A 20637-nucleotide genomic window follows, 5' to 3' on the forward strand; every position below is an offset into this window, starting at 1 on the left:
CTCCGAAGTTTTTGAAAGCAATTACTGCAATAAAACCGAATAGAAAACAGTGAAGAATAAAACCGGAATGGTTTTCCCAAGAGGTAAAGGTATCTCCAAGATTTAATGTGGCGCTTACTCATCAAAATATTTTGGCAAGTGATTCCACTCCAACCCTTTTCGATGACCAATTTCATCCAAGTGATAATGTCTTGGTATATGATTATGTTAACAAGGATACAACATCCCTCAAATGCTGACCCGTCCACCGACATGCTCCTCTCAACTCCAAACATAAGACGTTTCAATGACATCTTCGGCAGCTTGGGACATAGATCGTGTATTAAAGCTTAATAAAAATGTACCGATTTTCCAAACGAGAGAAGTTTCCGCATCGTTTGCGATAGCTGTACAGAGACGAAGATCGTCAAGACTTAACAGATTCATCTTTGACCAAAGTTCCAAGTTTCCAAAATGCGTGGTTTCATGGAAGTCCACTATAGCATAGCGGAAAATTCGAAGGACGCATGTGATCTAATTTTTTTTAATGCAATTCTTGAAATGCATCTTTGTGTCCCATTTGACCTTATTTTCATGTTTTATTTTGCCATTGTCAGGACAACTTGGTGCATTTTTGGTTTAAATGCAATGCGAATTTTCATGTTCATGAGCAAAAGTGTGATGTCATTTCAGGCAGAAACCTCAATGTTATACATGCTGTTTCCGTACCAAAATTTGTCAGAGTTTTATATATTTTGCCGTCGTAAATTGTCTTTGCTTTGGTGATTCGTTGTTGTGTCAGTACATAGCAGTAAGCCTATGAGCAGATTTTTCTCACAAATGTTTTCAATGAGCAAATTTTGGGTTCAGAATTTGAACAGAAAAGCCTCAAGTGAACAGTGTCTTCCTAAAATGACATCACAGCAACAGCGCCCCCATTTGTCAGAAAAAAGCATGGATAATTTTAATTGTTTAAATAAAGTGCACTTTTTAATAAAACGAACCAAAGAGGGATGTTAAATAAATTCATACATTTAAGAAGAGTAGAAAGTTACACAAATTGTTTTTCTAAGAAAGAATCAACGCATGGCCCTTTTAAGTAATTGTTCCGCATAGCTTTATCCTTTGCCAATATTTCTTGCCCAGGATAACCGGCATAGACTTCTTCTTCACCGCCTCCAAAGTCACGAACGAGCTCGGCCGGACCTGCTTCCACTTCAAGCGGCAGGGTCAGGTCCGGATCAAGTCGCCCTGCATCGAGCTGGTCACCAGGAACACGCAGGGACGGGGCAAGCCCTCCATGTGCCCCGCCGACATCAACGGCGAGATCATCCAGACGCAGGCCAGTAACACCATCGACAGATGCGCCTCGGTGCGGCTGGTGCACCGTAAGTTCCAATTGAAGAATTTCTTCTTATCAAATTATTATGTTTTATACCATAAAAAAATGAAACATCCTGGAGAAAGTTTCGTCTTGTTGTTATCTCCCTGCTGACTAGGCATTCCTTAGGACAATATTTTACACTTGGTGTCCTCATTCAGTCGGTCAGTTATTCAGTCAGTGACTCAGTCAGTCAGAGCTGGGTTAAAAAATAAATAAATAAATAATAATAATAATAGTAATCTTACATAGCGCCAAATCCTTCAAAATGACGTTCAAGGCGCTCACCAATCATTAAAAAAGAAAAGTTAATTAATAACATGAAAAAACTTTTAAAATCTACATATTGTTACAATAAAATTAATAATAATCAAATAATATTAATACAAGCTCATTAGCATTAAAGCCTAAGAACAAAACTAATCAAGCAAAAGATACATGTAAAGGGAAAATGGCATATAAGGGACCTATACATTAAAAACAAAAAACAAAAACAACAACAACAATATTTGTAATGAATTAAAAAAAAAAAGACATTACAATCCATTTTTTTTTTGTACATGTAGTTCTAGTCCTAGTTATTTTTTCCCATTCTTATATTGAAAAAAAATCACTAAGCTCCTATGATTATTGAGAGCTATTTTATTGTAAAGGTCGAAGAACTCTGACATTTTACATCCAAGGGGAAGTCATATTTTTTGATGACCAATACTGACATTTCCTCCAGACAACTACCTTGTGAACTGCACCTGCTATTCGCAGATCTAGAATTGAAAGACTGGTCTAAAAATAAATTGCACGTAACACTTTCCACATGGTCAATGACTCCTTCTTAGTAAATAATTAAACGAGGAACGGCAATTTGCATAGTTTTTTTTTAATAGAAGTGGTTCCTAATACAGGGCGCCACCAAGTGGTGAGCACCGAAGGGCATTTTGTTCGCAGTGCGTTATGGGAAAAAACTCAACCTCCGCTGGATGTACTCTGTTGCACAAGACATCGGAATTTCTAACGGGGCTTTTATATGGATTTGAGGGTTTTTTGGGGGGGATGGACTTTGCAAAATGAAGTACATGGCGTTACATGCAAAATGTCGACCATGAGGTTGAGCCGTGGCAATTTCGAGACTAAGACTTGGTGGCGCTCTTTATACCGTGTAAAATCGCGCACACTACGTTCTGCTACCTTTAAACATTTCTTGCCTGCATTGTCTTGTCCATCCAGGGGGAGCCAAGACCACATGCGATGACCCAGACACGACGCGGGGCGCCATCGTGGTAGGCAGTGACTACACCTACGGCGGGCAGGTCACCTACTTCTGCGGGCCAGAATCGTACATGGTGGGCAACCCTCACCGGGTCTGTACGGACTGCGGCCAGTGGGGCGGTACGAACCCCACCTGCGAGTTCGTCAACAACGGCGTCAGCTACCAGTACCCGTCCGAGAAGCCCTTCTCCAGGGCCGAAGCCGCTACCACGACCGAGGTGGCTACCAGGACCGCCCGGCCTGGCGGAGGGGGCGGGGGCCGCGGCGGTAGCGGCGGCCGTGGTGGCGGTGGCGGCGGCGGCGGGTCAGGGAAACGGAGGAAGAGGAGGCGACGGCCCAGAATTAGGAGACCGGTACCGGTTACACCTTGAGGTTTAGTCATAGTATTTTAGAGTCTAGAAGAAAAGAGAAGACACAGTCGCCAAGGTGCTTTTCTTTATCTTGTCTTTACCTTATGTAGGAGTTTGTTTAGTTTGCTTTTTTTCAAAACTCGAGTGTGTTTTCAAGCCTCGGCCCTGGTTCCAGCTTCGGCTAATCGGAGGCTACAAATATAATATAGAAGCCTTTCTCCAAATCCAGTGCAAATAATATCAGCAGGTTTCCCAAGTCCCAGGCCAAAATGTCCTGCATTCGACGTTGGAGAAAAGTCGAGATTTGAAACCACCAATTTCCTAGAAAGCTCAGAATCTACCTTGGACCGTTCAGGTGTCTTGACACCTAGAGGATGACGTGAGTGTTGGGTCTTGGCGACTGTGTCTTTCTTTGGTTCTTCTTGTGATATAGGAGCAAGATAGGAGTTGCCATTCCATGTTGACATGCGAGGAAAAAACTCCACTAGATGCTGCAGTGTGTGAACAAAAGAGTAAAAACCCACGCCTAAAACAAGAATGTACATATCAAGCCATACGCAGCTAAAAAAAATCCCTGTCTTACGCAAAATGTAAACGGAGAATCCATAGAGACAAGAACACAATAGTTGCAATAAAACAGAGAATGTTTTGTCAGTCTGTAGATGTGTCGAATCAATGTTCTACAAAATGTTGCACGGCTTTTAAATAAGAAATCTCTATTTGAACATGACTTATTTTACACTACCCGCTGGTCGTAGCGCCTGAAAAAAACTATATTTTTTGCCTACTAGAATGATATGGAGAACAGCAACATCGAATGGCAATTCCTATTTTTCCTCTTCACAATCTTTAGCTTGGAGCTTTATTTGTGACTGATATTTTTGTGTGGCTGTATTTATAAATAATTTCAATTGATGTTGCAAGCACGATATGAGGCAATCGCTCTCTGTTAAAACTCCTACTGCCCCTATTGCTATTTGTAACAATAGCGCCACCTGTTGGCAATAATACTATGCTATTTTTTTGTACTGCGTCATTGGTTTTCGTTTATAAGAAGTAACTTTTCGTCAAATGTCGGTCCCGTAGTCTTCGTTCTCTCGGTACGTTGTTACCGGTACCTCGCATCTCTTTAACATTTGGTGCGCCTCGTTATGTGTGTTATGTAAAACGTGATGATGCCATTTCTTGTCATTGTAAAGTAAGTCGTGTGTTGTTTATTGTATAATGCTGCTTATTTATTTAACGCTTTGGCTTCGTGACGGTTTGGGGCAGTATGTTTTTCACTTTTTTTTACAAGGTACTCAATGTTATTTTCGTAGGAATTTTGATCCTCTGAAATCCTCACTGGCGCTTTAGAGTGACCTTTTGACATGACTCTGCAGATGTAGCACGATATGTGACAGAGGGCCCCCCCCCCTCTTATGTGTTGGTCATTATGTTAGCAGAATCTCAGGAATTCTTTTGAGATATCTGGGGGATGTGTTAGGTAACAATAGTCTAGGGTGTGTATAGGGTATAGGGAGATTGGGGGGTGTACCCCTCTGTCACATATCGCACTGGGTATATGACTCTGGTTTAGGATTTCTCAACCAAATTGAAGACGTAGATCTTCAGTACATTATGTAACTCAACAATTTTCTTCAACAACCAATGATTTAGTTTGTATTAATTATAGGTAAACCCCATTCAGAATGTTTTTCTCGAACGTAAAAACCACTCCCCTAACTGAAAACAAAACCGGTTTCATACACCTAAAAGCATTTGAGTAAACCAGCCTCTCTTGTGTGATTTCTTCACATTTTCTTTCAGATGTGCTTACACAAATCAGGTTTTTATAGTTCTTGTTAAATGTGTAACACTAAGTTTTATTTATAGTGACCTGGCCTATTTTAATAATATCGAATTTAAAAAAAATAATACTTTTGAATGCCTATTTGATCATTTTTTAATCGTCACATATATATCTTCCGCTTCTTACCTCAGATATATATCCTGTATTGAAAAACGCCTGAATATATCCCCGTCATCTGTTTGGTGGGCCTGGGTCGTTGATCACGTGACATTGAATTATTCGTCCTAACCCACGGCCCGGCCGCACCGCAAAAATATAAGCTGTTGGCACTCGGTTGGTGGCTCTGACCAATCAGATGACGAGAATTTATTCAGGTGTTGTATAAACCAAATAAGGAATGTTTCACATTCGTGCAATGGAAAGAATAATAATTACTTTCGGTGGCAGATGGAATGTTCCATTCCACTCGGCTTCGCCTGTTGGAATGGAATGGCATCCATTTGTCACCTCAGGAAATTATTCTTACCATTGCACTCGTAAACATTCAATATTTTGTATAACACCGCACTTGTTACACATTTAATCAATAGAAAATTATATGAAATGTTTTTGGAATTTCATTTTTCCCAGTTAATGATTATAGCTCAGCTGGCTCAGTATTTGGATTTCATGCATGATTTGCAATGATTGTAGTTTGAAAAAAGAAATTTAAGATTGGCACATTATGAGCGAAATACTGTTACTGAACAAAAATATAATTTTAAAATATGTTCGAATTTTTGCAGTTTAAACAGGATAACAGGGATGCGTTTTAAGTATTTAACCTTTTTTTCTTCGTGCATCAAATGCACTTTTAATTTTTAATTTTTAATTGAAACACAACTGTAAAAAACATATTGTACATATTTTAAAGGAATATATATGTTTATTATTGAGCAACATTTCATTGTGTTTTTTTTTTGTTTCTGGTTCTTCAGCTTTTGCGAGCTATTACAAACAGTAATATTTGTTTTAATTAACTTAAATATTATCAGGATATTCCCACAAAATATGTTTGCTGAAAATAAGCTATTGCCTTTGTAAACATAATGATTAAAAAATCCAGTGTACGTCAAAGTAGGGGGATCGAAAACAAATAAATATATTAATCTTTTCCAATTTCAGATGTCGTATTGCTCTTGTTCTGTTTGTCTTTCGCTTTTGCTAGACCATAGAGCGACCGGGGATATCATTGTACGTAGAAGCTTGAAATATTTTGCAGGGATTTTCTGAAAAAAATAATGTAAATTTAAAGATGAATTAGACTTTTTATCATAGCTAGTCCGGGACTCCTTTGCTTGCGCAATTTGCGTTTTCCAAAGACTACATCTTCAAGCGGGTATATCCGTGCTCTATACAATTCTACAACCCCTCACAACAAGCTATGGGCCTAAGATTGAATTTAGATAATAATGCTCCGCTTGCATGCGATCAATGGCTTAAGCCCAACCAAAAATTACCTTGGCAGTAGAGGGCGCACATATCAAAATGATTATTACTTGGCTACGGATTCACATTACACACGAGTCTTAGTGGAGTGGCTGCAGTCGCTAGACACGTGTGTAATTTCAAACCGTAGCCAAGTAAATCGGACACGGCCTAAGCAGCGCCACCAAGTGGCTTGGATGCGCTTACCATGGACGTCGTCAGGATTTTTTTCTAGAGGGGGGAAAAGCACATTATTTCCGAAAACCGCTGTACTTTCTCTAGCATATTACCCAACCCACCCCCATTGACACATGTTGCTAAATGTGCATTAAATTAATAGTAATGTGACTTCGCACCTCGTCTTCTTTTCTGTTTTCCCTTCTTCTTTTTTCTCTCTTGTTTTGTTTTTGTTGGCTTTTCCGGGGGGGCCTGGCGACGCCCATGGCGCTAGAGTAACCAGGGACGGTTTCTTTGGCCCACTCTTGTCCCGCCCCTACACACGACGTATACGACAAAAAACTAGGTCTACTTTAACGCAAGAGGGCGCAAAAACTAAAAACAGGACTTTGCTTGTGCACCACACTGAGGCAGTGAGTACAGCTGTAAAGGATCAAATACATGAATGCGGAGGCAACGATCTTATATCATATTGTGATATCCCATTACAGCCTATACTGTATCTGACTTTCCCAAACGTTCAGTTTTGAAAGTTGTCTCTTGAGGGCGCTGTACGATCAGACTGTTCTGCATCTGCACCCTCAGTTTGTGGGTGATGAGCGAAAGAAAAGTGTTGTTATCTTATTCTGGAACCAACTGCCGGCATAGCCGGCAAGCTACTTAGCGGCAAATCAGTGTTGAATGCGAACATGTAGAGAACGATTTTAATCTGAAGACAGTTTCTTGTTAACGACTTTTGGAGTGGCAAAGACGAAAGCACTGTGTAGGCCTACTTGAAGTTGCCGAAGCTCGCGCTTCTAGCTTGTGAGTCTGGTGTCCTATCTGCATATTGTTAACGTGAACTAATGGGGGAAAACATCAGGGTGAAACAACAATCACTCAAGCCAAGCCAAACTAGAGGATGACAACAGAAAGAAAGGTACGCAAAATATTTTGCTTAGTTCTGTTTTCCCCCGTAATATATCTTGGAACCTTGACCCGTACTTTCAGTGAAGTTTATATCGTATGGGAGGCAAGCATATACGTTTTTGTGTTGCATCGGTGCCGGCTTATTACGAGTTATTGAGCCGTTTTGAAATCCACACTGCCGTGACCGCGCTGGGCATTTATACAATTGGTTCTGGTCATTTATTGTGGCAGAATTTACTGACCCACATCTACATCAACAATGAAAACCACTCCCTCTGAACACGTGTGTGCCGGCTATTATATTTCTGTGTGTGGGTCGCATTGTAATCTCGCGGCGGACGAGTGCTGGTATGCACATCAAAATAATGTCCGGTATTAAACATACACTAGCACCCAACTGACAGGTCGTTTGTCACACTTGTGTGTTTTTTAAGATTGCACTGTGTGGTCATGTGATTTTATGTGGGAAGGGCCTCAGCTCTCTGTAAGGTATGTGAACTGTCATTCATATTTATGGGTTTAAAATCTTGATTTTTACACTCGGGGGGGGGGGACATGAAAAACGACACGTGAGTAGCTTTTTTATTAACCAACAGCCGTGATGTAACAGGTGATTATTTTTGTCCGCTGAACTGTTTAACTTCATGATATTTACTTTCTTCGTGGGTTGAGGGTTGCTTTTCTAGATTAGATTTTTACTTTTCAAGTTAGTTCTGTGAAGTGTCGTGATAGTTCCAACTTATGCCTCACAGAGCTAAAGAAGTGTGATTTATGAAGTATGCCAGCAACAGAAAGTATTAAATAACTGACTTGACGCTCAAGAATCAGACGTCTTTTCAGGAAAGACACCCCGAGCTTTTTATCCTATTGGGCAAAGGAAAATGCAAAGGAAAATGTATTACCGAAATCTTGTTTGCCGTCTCGTATTATCTCACTCATTTATTTTACTTCTTTCAAAACGATAAACTGCGAGGCCTTAGGGGTACATTTCAGCGCCGGATACAAAGCCCTATAATCCTGTCAGGGAAGACGTAAACAAAATATCAGCTTAAGGCCCAGAGCAAAAAGTCTCAGAGATTTCATTCCGAGCGCAAAACCCAAGCGGTCATAATAGCTTTGGTGCCGACAATCAAATCCATTTCCAATATTATTATTTTTTGCGTCAGGCTCGTGTTCGAGCCGGGGCGCAAGCGAGCGAGGAACGATCCTTGCAATGTTGGTGGGGAAAAAAATGATGTGCTACGGCTGAGTTGTGGGAACTTAAACCTCAATCGGTATGAAGTTAGTTTGGTAAAATTCTTATTACATCATGCATCGGACAGGCTTTGTCTATTAGCGAAGACATTCTTCGCAAGGTTGGGCAGAAAGTTGAGCAACACTGCCCTTGTGTCTTGTGTCAAACTGAAAACACACCACTGCGCAAACCTGATTTATGGAGGAAGGAAAACATTAGACGTCTTCCTCCATGCTTAATACCCGATTCCTCCAGATTTTGAAAGTTGCCCGGGGTGGTTGGTAACCGCTCAAACAGCGATTTCCTCTTGTTTAAAGATGTACTTTCCCTCACAGATTTTATCCACGAGTCGGCCATATTAAATTGAAAGCGAGGTAAAGTCTTTTTTGGAACTTGCGAGTATATAGAAATAAAAAATAAAAAATAAAAACTTCATTACAAATTAATGCCAGTCAGCTATGATCAATAATTTAAAATTTGTGATTAAACATACCCTAATGTTTTAAGCCACATTTTGTTTTTTAAATTGAAAGTGCGGCTTGGAACGCAGTAATAGTTTGGCACCATCCCTTTCAACAGTTTACAATTTATAAAATACAGTCGGGGAACACGACCAAAATGGCTTCGTGGTGAATAAACGTCTGTAGCTGGGGTTGATTACCTCTAGAATAGCAATCCATCATGTTGAACTCCCATCATGTTACAATGAAAATGCCGGGATGCATCAAAGTGATGTTGTGATTAAATCTCTGGAGGATTGGGGGGACCCCTGCTATCGTGCAGATAGCCGATGGGCTAAGTCATAATCGACTAGGTTTGTAATCCTATCCAGTCCGTATATATCCATACTAATTGAATGAGTGGCTCTTGCCTGACAGGCCCCTACTACTTAGATCCGCTGATGGTTGACACAGCACTGACATTCATCCATAATTTTACCCGCTGGTAACACTTTACCAACATGTTCATTTCAGCTGTGCGATATTAAATTAGTAAAAGTAAAAATGTCAGAGGCTATGCAGATGGTACGCTGATATCACAGACCGATAGGCTGTACGAGAAATGTACGAACTGAATCACAAAATGTTTTTGATTTCAAGGCAGAATACTTTAATGCAATTTCCTTATAAATGCACCTATGTGTCCCATTTAACCCTATTTGCAATTTCCGTTTTGCCATTTTCAAGTGTGTTTTCGGTTTTTATGTTAATGCAATGTCCATATTCATGAGCAAAAGTGTGATGTCATTTCGGGCACAAACCTCCATATTACATCTATTTTAGCACCAAAAGTTGCTCGAATTTGGGAAATGTTTCTGTCGTAAATCTTCTTTTCTTTGTGGTTAGTTGTTGTGTCAGTACATGGCAGTACGCCAGTGAGCAATCTTTTCTCACAAATAGTTTCAATCAGAAATTGTTGGGGTTCACAGTTTCAACAGAAAACACCCCTAATTAAGCTGAACAGTGTCTTCCTAAACGGACAGCACAGCAACAGCACCCTCAGTTGTCCGGAAAAGCACGGACAATTTGAAACGTTTGAAGAATGCACTTTGTAATAGAATTAGCAAAAAAGAGATAATTTTCTTACCCTTTAAGAATGACTGGTTCAGAGAAAGAAAACAAATAGTTGTAGGCAAAACTATACATCCTTTACTATTTTCATGAGTTCAGTTGAGGAATTTCAACCAGGAGTTATTGTCTCTATAACTAGCTTTAGAAAGACATTCTAAAAATACACTTGCTAATGTATTATTCGTGTCATCCCAACATGCAAAACGTGCTCGAACGGTCGCCCCTTTATTACTTTACTTTAATTGCTATTTGTTAAATTTAAAAAAAAAATCCAATTATCAATCTACATTGATTTCTCTCAGTTTAATTATAGGTACACACTACTTCATTTGTGTATATATATTTATATCACCAAACGACGCTGTGCGAACAGGATCTCGAATTTATTTTTAAAGATAAATGCAATCCCATTACTCCAACGACTAAGCTTTTTGAAACACACGGTCGTGAATATAGCCGGTACATGCGTCCGCCTGCGGCTATAACTGAGTGGGGGTCGTGGTCACAACACATCCTGGTAACACTACGCGTTTCTCTTTCGCCCCAGTCTTCGATTGATGTAGGCCTACCGCTGCTTACGGCAGCTTGCCTCGACACGACTTGAATGTCAGTATGAGATATCGATTGTCTTTTTTTCCTCCTACCATTTTGCCTGAAAGTTATCGCAGTCGACATGACGCAGCATGGTGGCAAAACATTATTTTTCCTTCATGCACGTCCATGTTGTCTGTATTTTGGAAATTCAAATTAACAGTTGTTGCTTTGGGAATATTTTTCAGGAGGGCATGTGGGCTCCGAGCGCCAACAAAAGAGGGCGCCCTTTTACCTAGCAACGACGTCCCATGGGCTGTTTGACGCGCGCAATTCTTTGTGTGTGATGCACGTACACCAGGGGATTTGTACTATGTACACGCAGTGGCCGCGCTTTGCGCTTTTCGCTCGGCAAAATTGCAGTCAGGCAAGATGGCGTTGGTCGGTCACCCCAACTGTACTTTCTTTGCTGGTGAGGGGGTACTTGTGAACGGAGCGCAAAGAGTACCGGCAGGCGGCAGGCGGCAGGGCTGGTTGTGGCGGCAAAACGCCTTCTAGCTTTTTCGTCTGCTGATGGTAATTGTTTACCTATAACTGGAAACAAACTAATCGTCTCGAAATTATTAACGTGATACAATATTGCAGTTTCAGATTTCGATCAATAGCTAAAGACAATTAATAGCTCTATTACCATCTAGATCCGCAACTGATTCGTGGAAACGCAAGCGGACAAAAATAACCATAATGATCCCATTCGTGACTTATTTTGACCCAATTGTTCTCAACAGTGTATTTATAACTTCACCACCCGGAGCATTTTGATTTGACATTCTGATCGTCCCTATCAGAACCACCAGAATAGTACATTGAACCTAAGCCAGGTTCTACGAAAGAAACACCCACCACCTGTGGAGGCCCACCCCACAGCCACGCACCACGAGGGGACCCGACTGCCGTGTGTATTACTTCCAGTTTGCTATGCACGCGGGGGACGTTGATCACTGCCGTCTTGTTCCCCGACCCACACCATCGTTCTTCCGCAGCTGATAACAACTCTCGTACTCACTGCTAACCCGGGTCGACGTCAGTCACTCCAGCTCTCATCAGCTGACGGTACTTCGAATCAGCTCGGTACGTGCCGACCGCACACACGCCGTGCCGGTCCCGCTCTGGAAACAGCGCATATTTATTTTGATGGTAGCGAATTCCTAGACGAAACATCTCGAGACAGACTTCAGATGTTCTTTTCTCACTTGCTGCATAAACACAAGTATTTTCATGCTCTGTTGTTGGCAGTTCGCGACTGGCTACATAAACAGTGAAGACGAGTGCGACTCTCTGCAGAGTTTTCGTTTCTGGGTTTCCTAAGGACAAACATTCAACCTAAATCGATAAGTGAGACGTCATGCCACTTCTGGACTTCTTCACTTTAAATAAACACGACTGCACTGGGGGTCTTTTGGCCTTAGCAAAGGTACGTGCAACTGAGGACCTTTCACCTTTCCTTCTTTGTCTTTAGTGTTGTTTCTTTGACGCATTTCTTGTTGATAGTTTTGTTTTAGTACAAACAGCAGTCGTAGCATGCTCCATCACTCGTTACTTACATAGTGAACAGGTGGTGGTATCTTTACTGTATCATCTACCTTGTACATGTATATCTTGAGCAAGTTCCTGTTAAAAATATTTCCTTACAGCGGGAATCCGTCTGTGGCCTTTACCTTTTAAGCATCAATTAAAATTTCAATTTCAGAACCACACACAGTCAGAATGAGATGTGACTCCATCTTTAGACCCTACATCTTTTTACTTTCCACCATGCAAACCTTCAAGTCTTACCAAATTATCCAATGTTGACAGTGCGTCGTCTTGTAATTCGGTTTTTGGTTACATTCATTTCAAAATAATATTTGAAATATCAAATGTATTCACCTCTTATTTTACATTAATGGAGAAATACAACCTCCGTTGCTGTGCCATTGATTTCGTTCGCAGCAACGTCTGGATTATACTTGTTACCAAGTTATTATGGAGGGAATGCTGCAAGGTTGTCCGGACCCGAGATATTAACGCCTTGAACATGGCGAAGATAATAGGTTTTCGAACCTTGTCAAATTCCCTTGGGAAGCGATATGCCACAATAGGCATGCATAGCACTATAGCTTATTACGCAGTTGAGACTGTTACTGTGATGGCTTGAGCAAGAGCGATTTTTTTTGGGGGGGGGGGAGGAAGCGTTCGACCCCAACATTTCAAAAACAATCAGGAATTTCCTTTTTTTTCCTTCATATTCGTGATCCTGGGTTAAATTAGCATTTTAAAAATATCGGAAATTGCCCTTTTTTAGATCCTTTATTTTAATTCCAATTACAGAAATGTACGAATATTTTCCAAAATCATCGGATAATCTGGTCCTCTTTGAGGTATTTTTAAAACTCTTTTAACATGCAAAATCTTTTTTTGTTTGTTTAAAAAATGTTTGGCACCTGTATCAGTTGAGATGATTTCTAATTACGGATGTTTTTCCTCTCTAATGATCGTTTAAAATGTAAAGCTCCCGGTCGACAAAAAGTGCTCTGCGCTTGACAACAAAATACCCACGCGTATAGCAACCATTGTGTAGCTCGTTTTTAATAAGGTTATTTGTGCGTATTGTATCAATTTTTCATAATCGCATAATGTGTTACGGAAGCAAATTAATAAGCTACAGTGTTGTGAAATAAATAGTCGTCATCTGTTCGCATTTCGCCGAACGACGATCGATGTCGTGTGCATATTGTTTGCTATTATTACCCGTCCAAAATGCTACCAAAATCAAATTGTTCATTACATTCCAATATCAAACTGTTCAGAGCGTCAAGCTAAGCGCGAATGCGATTGGAACTCAAATATTATTACATTTTGAAAGAGCTCTCCGGGTACGGGAGAAATAAATGATTGGATCGATGTACTCGTCTGTGTCTGCGAGGAAACAAATCGACTGTAACGGTAGCTTCGCAAAGTAATCATCGTTCGAGATCCGTTTGTCGTTCCACACAGCACATGGCGAACGCCGTGAAATTGCATTTTCCACCTTGTGATAATTTCTTCCTCCGGCACGCGATTTTTTATAATGACAGGAGCTCGCCAGACTATTGCAACTGACGCTAAACTTCCCTTTGAAGTTCGACGTCCGACTCGGAACGATGCGATCGGATTACCGCGCCAGGTTGGCGAAACAACACACAAAAAGACACGTTCCACCACTCCTTTTCTCATAATAAGCTCAGACTTAAAAGGGTTTATATTTTGTCATATTGCTATGCGAGATTGTCGTGTAAACATCAGCCAGGCTTATCCCACTGACATGTCACTTGGGGAATTTGGTTTGTTGTTGGAGGAAGAATTCGAAGAATAACGAGGAAGTTGAGAATGTGATACCTTCCTTTAAAGCGATCCGGAGCGAGACAAGATCAATGTTTTCTCAAATTGATGAAATCTCCGGGGTCGGAACGGTCTCTACGCAATCACTTGTTTATTGTTAACTGGGCGGAAATGCTCAGATTTGTCCGTGGCGATGATTAAATGTCACATGGTGTCTCGAATGACACCTGCAATCGTTTACGAATAAACACATGCGTTGACGAAACTATAGAGGAATGTGAAACCGTATCGTTGCTGAAAAAAACACATTCTTTTCACAAAATTGGGTCTGATCAAAAAAAAAATAAGCAGCACGTTATGGAAAGGGTGTACTTTTCCCATTTTTTTTGTGGTTTTGCTATGTTCAACTAACATTGATGATATTAGGAAGAAGTGAGATAAATGCTTGTCAACATTTTTTTCATGAAGTGACAATGATCCGTTTTTAGGGGGCTGGGGGCTGCTTTGTCTGGTATGTTTGAACCAGAGCCATTGAATGGATAATTAATCACGGGCTCAACATGCCTTAATATCGATTCATTATGAGAATAATAGGGCTATAATATTTAACAAATGTTGACTGTTTGTGATGTGGAATATGACGTTTTGAACACCCGAGGGGCGCATAGCACCCGAGGCGAAGCCGAGTGTGCTATGCGCGCCGAGGGTGTTCAGTACGTCATATCCCACATCACAGCAGTCAACAATTGTTTTGTTATACCTCTGTCTTGGATTCTGTTGATTTGATGTAAAGATCACGAAAACAAAAAGCAGTAAACACGTCCAGCAATCATGACAATCTAACGGCAACTCACATGCATGTCGCGTGCTCGAAACAGCTGATCGTCTGCTAGTTCGCCGCTCCCACTCATGTGTAAAAACATGTTGAAAATAGCATGGGTACCAACGATACAAGCGTTTCACATCCGTATGCAAAAAGTCAAAGCACACTCCCTGTAGGATTCACGTACGTGATATCCCACATGTAGTCTGCCATGACTTTTTACAAACTTAACACGTGATTGTTCTAGGCCAATAAAAATACAGTATTCAAGACAGAGGTGTAACTATGAACATCATCAGCATCATATGTGTGAAGTAAAGGCGTGCATATACATATTTTATCACTTTGTAGGGCACCTCTATTCATTGACCTGCATTACACCACGTCTCGAAATGGAGGTCTTCAATATTAATACTGCTATAAAAGGAGCGTTTATTTTTAGCGAGAGCGTGAGCCAGTTCCATCCTCGCAGGTCACGCAACAGTCGATACATTTCCATATTAAACCGATGCAAAACTCCAGCCGGTGACGTCATGTTGTTGTTATATTTAATATAAGACTTAAGGGTTTGCATGGTGGTCTTGGTGGACATGACCAATGAATGGGAGGTTTGCGGTAGCACCATGTGAATGTTATCTCTTAGTGAGTTGTGTGGTTATGAGAAGAACCAGTTGGTTTAACTCAACGTTTCGAACTGAGTAGCGTATGCTCTGCTTGTCATCAGGAGACTGCCGGACTCTTGCTGGAGTAGTAGGTTAAGTACATGTATTTACACTTAAGCATCCTGTTCCAGAATATCCAGCAGTAACGGTCCACTGACTTAGCATCCACTACTTAATCAGCAAGAGTTCGGTAGTCTCCTGATGACGAGCAGAGCATACTGTTCGAAACGTTGAGTTAAACCAACTGGTTCTTCTCAGAACCACACAACTCACTATTAAAAAGAGATATCATTCACATGGTGTTACGGCAAACCTCCCATTTTTCGTTGTTATCTTTGTTTTCCGTTGTTGTTGTCGTAGTTTGGTTCTAAGTGTTGACTCACACTTCTATAAACACTAGAATAATATTACACACCAACTGGTGAGTATTCATTCTGTAACTGATGGTTAATTGGTTATTTTGAAAAGGATTTTAGAAATGTATTAAACCCGCGAAACACCAGAAATTAATTGGTTTTTCCGAGTGATGCAACACTTTTTGAGCCCTTTGTGGGCAAAATTGACCAAGTTATAAATAGATAACTTACAGATGAATTTTAAGATAAAGTTTTAATTCGTAATAAATCTTCTGAGTATTGATATAACATAATGTTTATTTATAGATGACCACACACCTCCGATCAAGTAAGCGCTAAACGAAATCCATGAATGCCGAAAAAATGGAGTACGAATATTATATCGAATCTACCCTTTAACGTCAAGGGTTGATCCCTTTCTAGGGATCTTGAAAAGGTCAGAATCGACCTTGTCAAGGGACGTGGGTTACAAAGTTAAAAAAATAATCATGGCATTTCCCTTTTTAGTCGGAGAACGTCACACATGCTAGAAAAAAAGCCTAGAACACAAAGTGGCAAACAATTACCGATTTCATGAAGATAGTCGTTCCTATTCTAGAGCAAGTTCGATGTACTGTACCGAAGAGGTCAATCTGCCTCCTGAAACGTTAATAAGCGATTATTTAAGCGATTTCCTGAAGCGCGATCGTGTAGTCAACATGTTTAATTAGTCATAGGTGTGAGGTGGCTTTAAATCCCCGTGCATGGTTGCTGTATCAAACATGAATAATTACAACTGCGCGGTACGTTTCATTCTAGTCCCTGGATGGAGAGGATAGTCAAGTGACGAAAATGCGATGTGTTTACTCCAATCATGCATGGCAGTTTCGTATCCTGACGGGGTTCATGTAGACAGCACAGTGAAACCCAGCCTTGAAACACGAAATTCAAATGTGGGGTTTCGGCCGGACACATGAAAATGCATTGACATTGTAGAGCGTTGGCGTCCGGAATTGACACGGCAGGGAATCTGTTTGTAGAGGAAAATACAGGATCGCAAACCAATTACACATTCATTCGATTGCCTGCGCTGCGGATCACATTCGTTTTGTTAATGTCAATCAATCCAATGTTTGTGTAGAATGTTCTCGGTCTCATGCGTCTCTCACTTTGTGATTTATTACATTAATCATGTAAGTGCATTCAAACACGTTTTAATATCGACTCTTTTCTCACCTGACTGCGTGTGAGACTCTGCAGATAAAACTCTTATTTGCGCCAGTTGGGCCAAAAAGGTCTGTTTAATGGATGTCGATACGTGGCAGTCTTCCGGGGTTTGATCTAGGTCCCATTCACCTTGAGCTTTAAATGTCGTTTACCGTTCAACGGCCGTATATCTTGAATTTGAGATGGTGGATGTACACACTGCGCTGCCCAACTCAACCATCGATCTATCAATGCGCAGCCGATTGGGAAAAGAACGTCCTAAACACGACTAGCGAAAGGGGAGATGCTGCAGTTCCGAGGAAAGTTCCTTGGGACGTGAAATGTTATCGACCGATAGTCCCGTGCCACCGTCGGTTGCTGGCAGGGGTGGGCCCAAGGGGAGAAAAGTGGTTTGATCTTCGGGAAATGCTAAAGCCTCGTGGATCATTCTTGTTTGAGAGAAACAAAGAGACGGAACATGCTTTTGGTAACAGTTTAGAGATAACGATGACACATTATCCCCCAGTGAGCTACCGCCATTGCACACTGCATCGCCGCAAGTTAGATTCAAACGCTGATACTAATGTGAGCTATAACTCACATCGACTGCTTGTTTTCCAGGTCACATCGTATACGCATCACTCAGAGATCGCTAAGTGCCGGTCGCTCAGGCACCCGAATTGATGCGATCTCGTAGCGCAGACAAAAACAGTCAAACTATTTGTAGCATCGCCAGTTTGGGAAATCACTTAGACTGTAACTCGAATCTCAACAGGTGCGTGGCAAGACGACGTCATTACAACGTAAATCTGTCGGAGGAGACTTTTGCGAGGAAATTATGTCCTGAAACAGCATCATGCGCATAGCACAATGCACGCAATAATTGTGTTATTCATGCAATGTTTTCTAACTCGTATAGCGTCTTCGCGTAGGGGCCCGATGCACGGCATGCGTTTATAAGTGTCTCTGTCAGCTCCCCCCCCCCCCCCCACCCCTCCCTCTCTCTCTCTCTCTCTCTCTCTCTCTCTATCGCTTCCTTTTGTCACCGTTGAGGGAGGGATTGAAGACGGGTTTAAAGAGCCTACTCCACCGACGCCTTTTTGCTTTGCTTCCTCTGTTTTGAGCCTTTCTTGCATTTCACCTGATGTCGTACTCTGTTAATCTTTACTCGTCGAGGACACCGATTCAGATGTTTGTAATAATTCTTGCAATAGAAACATCTGAGGTGCACAGTATCATTTTGGAATATCATTCTTTCCTTTTTGTTTGTCTTCAAAAGGAACGTGGAAAAGGATTCAAACGAGGATACTAGCGTGACAGGGAGCGGCTACATCATAACTGCCAGTGGCTGCAAGGGTAAGTACGTCAGTTTACATCATTTTCGCTGAACACCTCTTTATTATCCCCACGGGAGTCATTCTGATGATTGCGATTCAAGTTCTGACTGAATGTGTTCACGCTCCGAAAAAAAAGCACCCAATACCCGAGCCAAATAAAGTACCCGTTCAGATATAACGTGCTGTTCAAGGTCTTTAGAAAAACTCCAGGACAAAATGATTTGACTCTGAAATAGACGTTCGTAATTACGGAGAAGAGGGATTAATATTGAATGAAGCGAGGTGTGAACCTCATTGATCGTGTGAGGTCGAGGAAACAGTCTGCATTGGTGCGTATTACCTCAGCTATCGCCAGCTGAAGATTATGAAAGCTAGTGATGATTTTTTGTTTCTTTCCCGATGACTTTTGACTCCTAAGGTCAAATGAAAAATATTCTGCTTCTGATTACATGGCCTTTCGAAAATAGGATAGGTTAGTAGGGATTTCTTTTTGGCCAAATTGTTTGTGTACGATAATATGGAGGCATCTGCGTGATGTCAAGGGTAAACGGTAGAAATTGATGGTTTTGGGTGTTTTTATCTCATTTTTCCCATAAAACAAACAAACAATTTCTTAATGCCGTTGGAATGATGGGAAGAATAACTCCTCAAGAAGGGGTTAATTTTGTTTTATCTGTATAGTGACTTGTTTCTATAAAAGGTGTAGCGTGTCGTAAATGTTTTGCAGAGCTGGTGCGTTCGTTCAACATGACGTTTAAGTCGTGGTGTTACTTGGATTTACACTGTTCGAAAGGAACGTTACCCCTTGAATTTGTACCAGACATTTATGTGTTAAGATCTCTGCCAATAGCAAATAATTCAGTCAGTTATGCTTATTTGGTACCCTACAGCATTTTGATGTGAACATAGCCTCGTATTAACGTCTATGCACTCAACCTTCTATCCGATTTTGGTCACGTGCTCCTTATGCATAAAATGCTGGGAGCCTTCTGTATGACTGCACAACATCCAAGTCATTCAGCTCATTAGTTGCGCCATTTAGTGCCACTTCGTAAGGTCATTTGGACATGTTTGCTTCCAGCGTGATCTCATTTGCAAATTGCTCACTCACCATCTACAGTGGAGCCACCAATTGTGACATCTCATTATAGTAAAATTGGCTTTCCACTCGGTAATCCATTTGCAGACAACATGATTATTTTATCATCACATCACGTCGAGCAATTTTTTCCCCCGAAATTTGTTTCTCCACTGGCAGTGGAGGTTGTTCCCCTTTCTCATCGGTCCCAACAAGAAATTCACCCTGACAATAAAGGAATAACAAAAAAAATGCCCCGACACAGTTTTCTGAACTTCGGCCAGGGATGGAGGATCAATCATCTAATATCTCGGAATGTATTCGGTTGTATGCACCGCTAATTTGAGGTCAGCGTTCCGCAACATTGAGCTCAACTTGTCTCGCGGTCGTCCCTCTCGTTGTTGCCCGACTTTCTGGCCTGTAAACCTCATCTGTGACCAACGGGTGGCTTTGAGAATCTAGAAAGCCTTTCCCTCTGTATTTTTTAAATTCTGTTTCAATCAATCAGCCTTGCTGTGCACTATGTCTCGAAGGACGTTGGCCCATAAGTCTTCAATCTCCACTCCTGTCTGTCTTGCCCTCTACGGTGTGTTCCAGATAGAAGGTGCTGTTAACCATTATGTCATTTCCCCATCTCTTCTTTGGCCTACCCCGTCTATTTTTCCCAGTCACTGTTTCTAGCAGGATGCCTTTTTGGAACTCTGCTGTTTTCCATTCTCACTATATGGCCAAGCCGGGAGAGTTGGGTTCGGTATAGATAAAGGTGATTAACTCTGCAGAATTACCATCAGCCGAAATATAGGAGCCATATAGGGGAACAGAATCAACGAGTGCATACGCAACTTTGTTTTATGTGACATCTTCGTCCTTCCAAATCCTCTGAAGCTTCCCAAGGACCACGGACGCCAGCATATATGCGAGTGTTTTATCTCGCAGGAGGAGGCATTGGATGGTGTCACTCCAACATATTTAAACTGCGATACCTGTTCCAGTGATGTTTCATTGTATTTAGGTGGTTGCCGTTTCTTGCTCTTCGAGAGTGAAAATCAATAACTTTGGTCCTTGGTATTGTTGCTGGTCTCATGAACCCTGTCGAGCAAAGTTCGGAAGTCGGCAACTGTCTCAGCTAAACAGAATGTATTTATTTGTTTTTATGTTAAAAAAAAAACGCAAGGGTAC

General features: G+C 41.2%; 1 protein-coding gene and 1 long non-coding RNA gene across 2 annotated transcripts in view; both read left to right on the forward strand.

Moving 5' to 3' along the window:
• The window catches only part of LOC119728478, a 75718-nt gene extending 69787 nt beyond the window's left edge, over positions 1–5931 (forward strand). The window contains exons 14-15 of the mRNA XM_038200736.1: positions 1126–1367; positions 2585–5931. Coding sequence (XP_038056664.1) covers positions 1126–1367; positions 2585–2997 — 655 coding nt within the window. The 3' untranslated portion in view covers positions 2998–5931. The remainder of the gene's footprint in view (positions 1–1125; positions 1368–2584) is intronic.
• A 1067-nt stretch (positions 5932–6998) lies between these two features.
• Positions 6999–18400, forward strand: LOC119728347. The gene is made up of 3 exons (XR_005271040.1): positions 6999–7331; positions 11446–12131; positions 18323–18400. It is a non-coding gene; the product is annotated as an uncharacterized LOC119728347 (long non-coding RNA).
• The last annotated feature ends 2237 nt before the right edge of the window (positions 18401–20637 follow it).

This window comes from Patiria miniata, unplaced genomic scaffold, assembly GCF_015706575.1.
Source record: "Patiria miniata isolate m_02_andy unplaced genomic scaffold, ASM1570657v1 HiC_scaffold_20, whole genome shotgun sequence".
Classification (NCBI taxonomy): domain Eukaryota; kingdom Metazoa; phylum Echinodermata; class Asteroidea; order Valvatida; family Asterinidae; genus Patiria; species Patiria miniata.